Genomic DNA, 12,222 nt, shown 5'->3' with positions numbered 1-12,222 from the left:
GAGTTGACCTAGAATCCCCCGGTCCTTCTGTTCCACCCCCACTCCCACCAGTTAGGTCAGTAGTACACCCAAAGCCAGGGCCTGTTACCAATCCGATTGCCGCCCCAAGTAGGAGAAGCAATTTTATGAATCTCCCCCCGGATTGTGCCCCCTATGTAATTGTATTGGCAAACGTCCCGCCTCAAAACTCGCTTTCGGTTGAGTCCCCTGAGTAGTCACATGATTCCCTCAAAAATAAAGTTGTATCTTGGTTGAGCTCAAATTGTGGTTTTCCCACAAAATATGCAAAATAAATTATCACAACGAGGAGGGCAAATTGGATTGGTCCCACACGCAAAACCAGTAGCGGTGATTGCGTGATAGTAAATTTTAAATATCCTCAACATGTGGCCACAGTCCTGCTAAGGGCAGCCTCGATGACTAACGATGACAACAGCATCTGTGTGCGTCCTTTGGGATATTTTTATAATCATCTTACAGGAGCCCCCACCCCTAGCCTAGGATTGAGTCCCTTTACACCGTTTGGGTCTCGCTCCAATTGTCTAAGTCAGGGACTAGGTAGGGAGAACTTCTTTAGATTTGGACCTCACATCGCAACACATAACAGGTTTGACGCACTCTCAGGACTTGAGATGTGCGATTGACGGGGGGCCGGAGAGGGTATGGTTGATGAAGCTATAGTGGACCCTGCCCCTATGGCTCCTGTACCTTCTTCTGCTAACTATGGATATAAACCGGTAATGGGTACCCCTGACAAGGGGGATAAGGTCAGGCTGTTAAGTTGGAATATTGCCGGTCTACGGTCCAAGAGAGGAGACCCCAACTGGATAAACTTTGTAAAGCTATATGACATTGTCACCATGCAGGAGACTTGGGATATGGAATGCGATTTTTGGTTAGATGGCTTTACTTCATTTTTTGTACCTGCTTTGCCCTCTCCAGCTGGAAGGAATAGAGGGGGGCTTTTGATGTTGGTCTCGGTGAATGTAAAGGGTAAAATTATAAAGGTTGATTGCGCCACACATAATTTCCTTGTTATAGAGGTATCCTTGGTTGATGGCAGCAAAATACTCTTCGTAAACTGTTATAACTCACCACATGGCTACCCTGCTAATGAGCATTTAGTGTGGCTAACAGATTTTTTAAGTGCCTATAAGGAAAAGCAAACCACTTATTGTCATTTTATTTTGTTGGGTGATTTTAATGTACGTTTGTGTTCAAATTGTGACCTAATCGATCCAGATGGCCCTGACAGTATTCCCCCCCCGCATTTTGAACATAGCCAGAAGGGGGAGGTTCTTGAAAACCTACTAGCTAGTAATGATCTGTATGAGGCAGAGTTTTATGATAAAAGTTCACGTGTAGCTACATATACTGGAAGGGACTAAGAATCGATAATTGATTACATTTTTCTATCGTTAGGTCTTCTTAAATATGTGATTTTATATAATGCTTTACCCATGCCATTGAGTGATCACAACCCCGTGGGGATGGAGTTAGCTAATGGTTTCTCTCTACTAAATTCTTCTGTTACTCCACAGGCTGTATTACCAGTTAAAGCTAAAGATCAGGGGAGGAGGATAAAATAGGGACAGGTAGTTCCAGATGATTTTTTCCTTAACATAACGTCAATGGCTGCAGAAGATTTAAATATTTGTGTCAATCCTCTCTCTAAGGGTGAGGAGGTTTTAACTTCCTTTGAAGGTATCTGTCGGTTAGTGGCCATGAATTTAACAGCTAAAGGCCAGGGAGATAAAAATAGACCGGTAATGGGCTGGTTTGATAATAACTGCAGTAAAGCCCGTAACCTCCTTAAAAAAGCACTTAACGCTCGTCCGAGGGATAAAGTCTTAGTGGTGCAGCTCAGAAAGGATTATTCCAGGGCAATCCAAGCACGTAAAAATTAATTAAAGTGTGAAGCTTGGGCCGAGCTCATGGGCAAGGCTACCTTAAAAAATAGTGCCAAGTTTTGGTCAATTATTAATACCCCATTGTTCTCTCGTGACCAAAATGCGGTGTTGGAACTTAACATCCCTGAGGAAGACTGGCTTAGCCATTTTGAAAAAATCTACGGTAGTAACATGGAGCAGGAATCTTTTGAGGTCCCTGCGTCCGAACTCCCCTTGGCGCCAGTTAGATTTGATACAGTTGAAGTCATTAAAGCAATCGAGAGTACCGCGGGTCGAAAGGCCCCGGGCCCTGATGGGGTTCCCTCTGATATGTTTAAGGCAAACTCTTTGTACTGGGCTGATATTTTAACTAAAGTTTTTAATGCCTCAGCCATTGTGGGATTTCTTAAATCTTGGTCCAGAGCTATTATAATCCCCGTGTTTAAAAAAGGCCAGCGGGGAGACCCAAGATGCTATCATTGTTGGACTCCTCTATTAAAATCTTAGGGAAGGTTGTCCTGGCTAGAATAACATCTTGGGCAAATGGGAATAATATTCTGACAGATGTTCAATACGGCTTTAGAGCGGGGAGGAGCACGGAGGACCAATGCCTCAATCTTCACCTCATAATATCCAAGTACACAAGGGCAAAAAGGGGATCCATATTCCAAGGCTTCATGGACCTATCCACAGCCTTTGATCTAGTTAATAGATCAAGGCTGTGGACTATGCTTTTGAAAATGGGCCTTGACTGCTCATTGGTGCCTTTCCTGGCGGAGTTGCATAAAGATCTGTATGCCGCCATAAGGATGACAACAGAGGGGAAATGCACAGCGAGTTTTAGGTCCTACAGAGGGGTGCGCCAAGGCTGTATTTTGGCCCCCATGTTATTCACGTTATACGTGAATTTATTGGAGGCTAACATAACAGCTGTCACTCAGGATATTCCGTGCATGGGGGGTACGCCAATTCCGGTGCTCCTCTATGCCGATGACGTGGTGCTGATAGCCAGGACCCCGATTGCCCTGCAAAAGCTGCTTGATTCCTTTGGAACTTTTATGTCCAGTCTAGATTTGGTGATTAACAGTGGCAAATCCCATACAATGTCAGTGGGTTGCTCTAAAAGTAAAGATAAAACCTTTTTCTGTGGCAGTGAGGTTATCTCTAGCGTAAAGGTCTTCACCTACTTGGGTGTAGTATTTGATCAAAGGGGTACTTGGATACCACAGCTAACATCCAAAGCGAATGCGGTGAGAAGTTCTTCCTCCGCAGTTTTGGGGTTCGCTAAAAGACTAGGGGGGAAACCCACAGAGGCGATCCTGGCTATTTACAAAGCCAAGACAGTCTCCATTGCAAGATATGGGGCTGCAATTTGGGGGTTTGTAAAACCTGACCGCATCCAAACGGAGGAAAACAAATTCTTGCGGTCATTGCTTGGCCTACCTCAGTCAACAGCGACATACTCCCTACACCTTGAGCTAGGACTGGGATACATCACAGACATGTTAAAACTAGCACCCATCCTGTTATGGATTAAGCTCTGGCTAAATCCAAACCTTAGTCTTAATCATAAGATCATAAAAGATTGTCTCAAACTAGATCACATGAGGGATATTCAGTGGTTGTCCTATGTAGAGACCTTGGCTGTGAAACTAGGACGCCCTGAGATTTTTGCTAGACCAGAATCCCTGTGTAAAGCAGATCTAGTGTGGGTGAAGATTAACTTCACTAGGCTCTGTGTTGCCGAGCGTGAAGCGGATGAGCTAGGTAAACCCTCAGTGAGGGCACATGTAATGGTAACCACATCTCCTGAGTTGGCTCCTTATTTGTCAGTGGTGACAAACTTTTTCCATAGATGGTTACTGACAAAAATTCAGTTTCAATCAAATCCATATGGTTCTTTGGGATGTGAAAGGTTGGTGTAGGCTTGAGGATTCTACTCCATGTAAATGTGATGACCAGTCCGCCCAGGACACTGCGCACTTTTTGTTTTTTTGCCCCTGGTATTCCGAACCCCGGAATCGGTTTGTAAAACCAATGCTGAAAGAGATGAGATTTTCTCAGTATAAGCCCGCATTGCTATTTCTGCAAATGATGGAAACCCCCGTAATTATGTACTGTATCGCCAGTTTTCTGGCTGCATCTGTAAGAATCAGGAGATCAAGATTGGACTCTTAACGCTGAAAGCTAACTATTCTGTATCATGTATTTAAATAATGGATTGTTGGGCTCGAATGGAAATGGAATTGTGTAATTGTCTTTTTATAACGGGTTTTAATTGCCATTATGACTGAAATTGTCTTAATTGACTTTTAAACATGTTTTAAATAGTTTTATAAATATCTAGTATACTTTTATGATTTTAATTAATCGAATAAAGTGGTTTTGACTTGACTTGACTTGACTTGCAGGGGTCCGAAACGAAGTGTATTCCAAGGTATTTGAAGTTAGATGTTCGGACAGCAAATTAAGTACACCACTCATAAGTTGTGTGGTACCTGGGTGGATTTTAAGAAACGCACGCTGAAAACAAAATTGCACAGATGTTTCTAGGAGACATACCAGGCTATCCATATTCACTACTGGAGCAGCGCAATTTTAGTTCCATCCTTACTCGTCACAAAAGCGCAATATATACGTACAGATTGCAGCATATACTCTGTGTCTAACTTTATTGATAATAAGTATTCAAATGTACTACTGAAATGCTTTCCCTGGAGAACACTAGTGATTCTTAAACATGTGTTTGTTAACGTTTGACCTAACCGTGAAGAAGTGTAATTCTTCTACATATTTGCACTTATGTCTCAAGTTATGTTGCATTTATTTAAATGTGCTTTTCCGGTGTAACCATGACTCAATTTCCTAAGTTACATTTTTACTGTTGCACTTATTTTGAAGTAAAACATGCATATATAATCATGTATTCAAAGTTCACATTTAGTGCTTAACTAAACCTACTTGACGAGGCCTACATTTCGAAATGTATTTTTCTGTTTGCCTTTACGTTCTCTACTCTGCCAATGCGGTTTCAAGGCTCTGTTAGTTAGAGAAAAGTGTATTATGTATCAGTGATAGGGGGGTCTGAGAGAGAAAATATTGGCAGAGATGTGGAGAGCTAAATTGGCTTAGGACGCCTCCTATTCATCATGTATCCGGAACGGTGTGATACTCAAGGTCGTTGTGAGTGTCCAGGTTTCATTGAATGGGAAAATCAGGATTTGTTGCCATCACAGGGTAAAGTTCACCACCATTGGTCCCTGGATGGATGGTGTGAGGACCGGGTGGCTGAGTATGCATCTGTGTGTTTTAATTAACATATACACATATATGTTAGTCTTTAGAGCAGATCCTTTGGACCTTGGGAGTTACAGACCTCTCTGCTTGCCCTATGCTTGCGAGTGTAAGGCTATATGCTAAACACTGGATTCCCTTTAGAGGATTTCTTCTGAAACCCACACTTTGCTTCCACCTTCCTGCATTTCTAAATTCCCAGCTGAACTTTTCTTATGGACCCTTTTGTGGTTAGATATAAGGCTTAGGCTTCTTCTTTAGAAATATTCATGTTTAGCAGAGTTTATCAGAGGAACACCGAATTGCATTCTTTCTGTATCTGGATTATTCTGACTGCAGTCTTTATTGGCCTTCTGTTGTCAAGCCAGAATCCGTTTTGGCGCTTTAACCCCTTGCGTGCTGATGACAGAATGGTTCCGTCATCAGCATCGGTTGAGCTGTGCTGATGACGGAACCGTTCCGTCATGACTCCGCCCGCGCAAGGCGGAGTCAGCACAGGCGGAAAATACGCCCCGCACGCAAGGGGTTAATATACTTGTTGTAAAGCTCCACGTTCATAATATTTACTCTGCCTATTTACTGGATTGATTATTTGGGTGTAATGAACTCACTTAACCATAGCCAACGATTCCTGCTCCTTATTGTGTGGCCAAATGGGCTACACAAATTTTAAATTGTTTTATTGCATGCTAATCTCTTTGCCTCGTGGTCAACCATAACTGGCTATTGCATGGAAATGTGAACCGCGTTCTAATGCACCATCACCTTACTCAGGAATGCTATCTGATTATGGTTTTTGATTATATTCTGCCTCTTACCATTTTAGCTCTTCTTTTTTCATTATGCTGGTTAGATTCCACACCTAGAAATGCGATGGTAAGCTAAAAGAAACTCATTGTCTGGGGCCATATAACTGAATGTTTTAAGCATTTCTGCTATGTGTGTAACAAATAACATTTTAAGGCAAATAATACAGGAGCGTGGGATGGCAAAAAAGGACCTGAAGAAGGAGCTCGGAGCAAGGTCTAGCATTTTGTGGAGCTACCACGGTTAGCTTCATGTTCAGTGAGGACAGCAAGAAATGTCGACTGAATGACCTTCAGGCTGCTTTGGGCAGATTGGCTAGGTATTAGATTATAGATTCTGTGTGATGCACAATTTAGAGCACAGTCTCTAGGTCCTATTCCACTAAATATACTAATGAGAGTTATGTAAACCTCCAACCTCCACCATATCTAATAAACTGCTTAAATAAAGGCACTCAGAATACATATCTTAGGCTCACATTAATGTTAACACCTTATTGAAGGTCAGTCCTGGATGGCATCTTTATAAAGGGACCTGCCAGCTCTGTGACAGTAGGAGTGAAAGCCTACCACACATTTTGTGTTTATGCCGCGTGCCTGGTGCACATACCCTCAGCTCAACTTTTGAAGTCCTCTTGAACAATCTTTTACCCAAGCTATTGTTTAGGGTTATCATGTATTTTGATTATGCAATACAGCTACCAAAAAAGGTAGAGACCTCTTCCACTATATAATGAATGTTTTCTGCCCGAAACCTATCAATGTGAATGACTATGTGTGTGCATTTATTGTGGTTTATTATTTTAAATGTTGCCTTTCTAACACTTATTGTACAATGTTGTCATTTATTTATTCATGTATTATCTGCTAGTAAATAGCTGTGCTATCATACATTTTCACATGAACTTTAAATCGTAAGTGAATTATTATTTTGTAATGATTTGTATTAATAATTCCATAAAAGATTATGGCAAAGTGTGAAGCAAGCTGTTTTCACATTTGTTGCTTTTTTACGTGATATTAGGTATCGAAAATACAGGAAAGTTGATACTAGGTATCATGCTGTGTCAGTTTGTTCAATGTTCTTCCTTACATAAGCATAACTCATAGCACAAAAAAGTATGCACTATTTATTTTAGTTAAAAATAGTAATGGACAAAGAAATCTCTATTAGACATATAAAATGCAGAATATATATTGTATGTTCATTTCCTCTAGTTGTTCACATATTTGCATATCTCTATGTAGCATGTCATGGGGCACAATGTATTTGCTTCATTCTACCACAGTTTATGTACCAGCGCATAGTTTCTTTAATATGGCTTCAGGACTGGAAGTGGTATACATGACTAGTCCCTGCCACAGTTTTAGGCTGACTGGTGTCTTAAATATGTGAAAAGCCAAAGCAGCAGTATATAACTTCATTAGAACGTGGTAAATGGTTGTTTGTGACTGTAACTGGAAGGGTGTATGCTGATTTTGCCTTTAAATGTAGCAACATTTGATAAAATTCCTAAAGTAAACACCAAAACATGACAAAATAACACAATACAGATCAACATTACACAAATAAAACACAACAGAGCACAATATAATAAGACAGTCAAAATAGAATGCAACACAGCATGCAAAGTGAATGACACCAAGGCAGTGCATGAATGTAGTACAAAAACATTACCACCACAATAAATATGCACAAATGTTCTTGTCAAGTAGTACCACATCCCGAAATCTTATTCATAATACATTGGTAAAAAGTGTTTACACCAAGCATTGTTTTATTTACTACCAAGGACATGAGTTAGAGCCTTCCAAAAATGTGTTGTGATCCGGCCCCACGAGTCCTATTCTGAAACAAAACTGAATCCAAAATGTTGGTAGAGATTATTGCAGCCATTGGGTGATGACTGGTGAGGGTGAACTGGACAACGCTGGGTGAAGAAATGTACAAGCCTGGTGGCAATTACAGAGAAATCAGCAAAGTTCTTTTTAGTAGTACTAATTGGAAGGCATGATTCTATAGAGGCTAAACTGTAAATGATATTGATTATATGGCTAATTCTGCAGCCCCAATGCCGGTTGGCTGCCACTTTGAAATAAAATGGTTTATTACAAACATATTAAAATATTCTCCATACAGGTGTGCAGATTATCTCCAGAGACGGTGGGAAGCGCACCAGTATAAAATGAAAGTTGAAAAGCAGCTGGTAAGTAAACACTGAATGGCAGAGAAATGGTGAGCCCAACATGCTATTCGATTCCAGGGCTTGAAGAGATTAATTATGTAAATTGGTCAGTGTATTGATCTATTGTTTTCAAATTTGTACTCTGCCATTGTGTATTTAACACTTTCTAAGAGCTGCTCCCGTAATAGAAAAGTGGTCCCTCTGGCTATGTATTTTGTGCACACTGAACTATCAAAAATGGTGTTGTTTCCAGCAGAGATGCTTCCTGGACTGTGAGAGTGTTACTCCAGTCGAGTTGGAAAACACTCTCTTTTTGATACTTACACATGTCCAGTTTTATGTTGTGTAAGCCAACCATGATTTTCCTTCCATACAACCACTGACCTACATTCAGGACTAAGCAAGTAAGGGGTGAGTAGAGGTAATGTAGTCATACATATAACCACCCTTTTGATGCTCTTCTGCACCTTAAAAATATCTAGGCTCTTGTCATTCTTCTGTCCACCCAACTGCCTCTCCATTTCCATTTGTTCTAATCAGTTTATTGTCATTTTGGTTATGCATTTCTCATGTCCCCAACTTCCTCTCCATACCCCTATCTACGAGGAAATATTTGCAAGCCTGACCTGTCTTACTGCCACCCACCATGTGCCTCTCTTTGGTTCATTCCCTCCACACTCACCCACAAACAATGATACATACCCACCTATCATACCGTTCCCCTCCTTCTACGTTCTCCTTTTCTCCTTCCTGAAGCAGAGAGTGAATCTGATACAGCAGAACGGTGAGCGCCACTGCACACCACACCAGCTCTACCACAATGACAGAGCAGCTACCCGGCTACCCGGCGTTAGCTCCTTTCCCCTGCTACTCTTGGATCTCTCATTCCCAGCAGCAACAGGGGAAGAGAGAATTGGAGATAGTGCAGCAGCACCCCACCTCACCTCTCCCCTAACCTTTGAAAATCCACAGGATGAATGGTAACCTTACAGCAGGCAGCGAGCATCTGCCTTCCCTCCCGTTCCTTCAGTCTTTGGTGACCTGAGCACACATGAGGATAGATGACAGTACAGCCCCTGCCCCTGGTCCATATCCCCAGAGTGAGTTGACTTCTTAGTCTGTTGTGACTGCAGCAAGCCTTAACCCACTCAGGTCTAAGACGATATGGGGTTAGGGATGGCATCCCTATGACATGATGGCATTTGAGAAGCAACTTGATTGTCAACTGCAGTGATGTCACCTTGATTAAGTCTCAACATTAAGTGAAAACCCAAGATGAAATACCAAAACATTTCTATGCATTTTTGGGCAAGGTGTAGTGAGTTGATATTGTCTTGTATCAAAACGTGCCTTGTACCAGTGACCTTTTATCCCTAATAAAAGATCCTATCGTAAGTCAGAAAGATCTTACCGTCTCGCCAAATGCCTGTTGCAGCCAATTCCCAAATCACAAAGACGGAGTATGAAATGCGCGTCCACAAATTTTTCCTATTCGAACTGCCTTATATAAATAGTTTGAGATCACAGTTGTGTCAATATAAATCATTGGACTACAGCTGCACATGCAAATCTTTGAACAAATGATTGAACAGATATCAACACCGGGCGTGGTGCGGCATCCAAGTCACAAAGAGGCAGTTGTCCCTTTTGGACAGCTTCAATCTTATAAATGGTGGCAGGCGGACTCGGGGGTATATGACAGTGGCGTATCAAACCATTGCATCAATCAATCAATCAATCCATCAATCAATCAGTATTTGTAGAGCATGGATATCACTAGCGAGGGTATCCAGGCACTGACCTGCTGGACTTAGTTGAAGAGCGAGGTCTTGAGTCTCTAACTGAAATCTGACAGCAAGGGTGGGGTGGACAACATACAGGTGGCATTAAGATTAATAAAAAAAAGTCACTTACCTTGCAGACTTGCCACACGACGTCCTTCTTGCTCAGGTGTCTTCGCTCCTGGAAGCTCCGGACCAGGAAACTTTACTCTCCAATCCTTGCACGTCTCTCAGCATGAGAGAAGCATCAGGATTGGAGGGAGCGGCCTCTTGCAGCCCTCCTAAGAGCACTGGAGGCCTGCATTTTCTCTAACCTAGCTTTCTATGACAGCTAGGTTAGAGAAGTTTAAAATGCGCATGTCTTTCCTCCACGACGCAAGACGGTTAGACAAAGAGGCATGCACACTTTAAACATAAGTGCAGCGCCCCCTGCTGCCACTTGGCAGCACTGGCCCCGCCCTGTTCTGACACTGGTTTCAGGACGGGTTGCTTCAAAATAAAATGGTAATAAATAAACTTTATTACCATTTTATTTTTGAGCTGCCATGGGGCATTTGTTTTTAGGAGCAAGGGACGCTCCTCTGCTCTCATGGAGGAGCTGCTCCTGATAAATACACAAATTGTGGGCTTTAGGTTGGTGAAAAGTCCCAATGAAAACGGGACTCGCAGGTAAGTGCTTCAGGGTTTATTGAACGAGATACATCAATGTGACCGGCAGAGATAACAACCAGCCAGCTACTGCCAGGACCACCCCCAATATTCTCATTACATCTGAGCAATGGATGGCAGGGTGGCTCACGCGCCCACATTCTAGACACAGAACCCAACACAAAAATAGTGATGTAAGGAGCGTCTAGTCCACAAAAAATCACCAATCAAATATTGAAGTCCGTGTCAGATTTTTTCTTTTTAATTTCTTTTTTCGTCAAAAGTTATTTCTTTACAGTTCGAAGCAAGAAAATTTCAAAATCCAAATTCCAACATAAATGTTCATCAATCCAATGCAATGATTATTTCATCCAGATCAATAGTTTAACACAAAAAGAACAGCCTTAGTTCAAGAACAGCCTACACGTTTTGTCCTCCTTAGGACATCATCAGGGCTGTAAAGTAAAGAACAAAAAAATCACAATCCAGTTCTTAGCATATCAGCAAATAACTATTTATCATTCCATGAGAACAATATTATAATAATAATATTAAACCATTTTTGGATACCCATAATCATCCTGCCCACATAACATTCTATACTGAAATCGTGTAATACATTATCCACCCACTATGTCAACATATCCCCCATGCTCATCCAAATCACATAATATTCAAACAATACACCCTTCGATCCAAAATGAAGATACCTCATCAAACTATACAGCTTATAAATGCTGGTATTGCATCCTTCTTCACTTTGCACAATAATGTATTCTTCACCCTAATCAAGTACAACTAATCCAATTCCAACCCAAGTAATACCTTATCAATATTATCCTTCTGTTTTATTGCTTTTCAAAACCGGAACCCCTATATAGTAAAAGAGCTGCCCTGTTACCAATAACAATTATGCGAACGATGATGTGGTTCAAATAACCTCATATCTATCCTACAGTTATAAACTGGAATTCATCCCTAATCAATATTCCTTTGTTCCAATCATTCCGATCCCATACTTTAGTTCAAGAACAGCCCAAGTCCTAATTCCAATTAGTCAAACACAAATAATCATAATTCTCACAATTTAAATCCTAATTATTCATACTCCTGGCTCCGTGATTAAGTGTCCTGAACTCTTATTCCAACATAAGTCTGCCATAATATAACATAATAAGAAGAACACTCGCATCAGAATACTGTTTCTAAGATAGTAACAGTGTTCACCTGTGAAATATATTCAAACCCCTTTATCTAATTCTCACCTCAGTCTCCAAAATGTCCACTTCCTAAGTTGAAGCGTCGCTGACAGCAGATCCTGATAAATCTGCTGTAAACTCAAACCCGCGCCATTCCTTCTTTTTAAACACTCCAACCACCAATCCCGTTTGCGCGTTTCCATTCCCTATTAACAACACAACTTTTTCCAATGCGGTCCGCTATGGCAGCGTTCAATCAGGATTTCTCTTGTCCTGAAATACCAATATTGTCCATTCATACACTCTATTTTTCAAACACCTGGTTCCCATTCTGGTCCTCTACCTTCTTTCAGCTCCTCACTGTTCTTTCCTACCGGAAACACTTCTTTGTCCAATCATAATTCACCACCACATTATTT

The 12,222-nt window shown here is 41.3% G+C and overlaps 1 protein-coding gene across 1 annotated transcript in view; it reads left to right on the top strand.

Moving 5' to 3' along the window:
* Nucleotides 1-12,222, top strand: part of LOC147666043 (uncharacterized) — a 158,953-nt gene that overhangs the window by 31,160 nt on the left and 115,571 nt on the right. Inside the window, exon 3 of the mRNA XM_086949299.1 lies at nucleotides 8,130-8,196. Coding sequence (XP_086805425.1) covers nucleotides 8,130-8,196 — 67 coding nt within the window. The remainder of the gene's footprint in view (nucleotides 1-8,129; nucleotides 8,197-12,222) is intronic.

Source organism: Lissotriton vulgaris, unplaced genomic scaffold (assembly GCF_964263255.1).
Source record: "Lissotriton vulgaris unplaced genomic scaffold, aLisVul1.2 SCAFFOLD_324, whole genome shotgun sequence".
Lineage (NCBI taxonomy): Eukaryota > Metazoa > Chordata > Amphibia > Caudata > Salamandridae > Lissotriton > Lissotriton vulgaris.
Note: the sequence above shows the minus strand (reverse complement) of the source record. Positions and strands in the feature narration are given on the sequence as shown.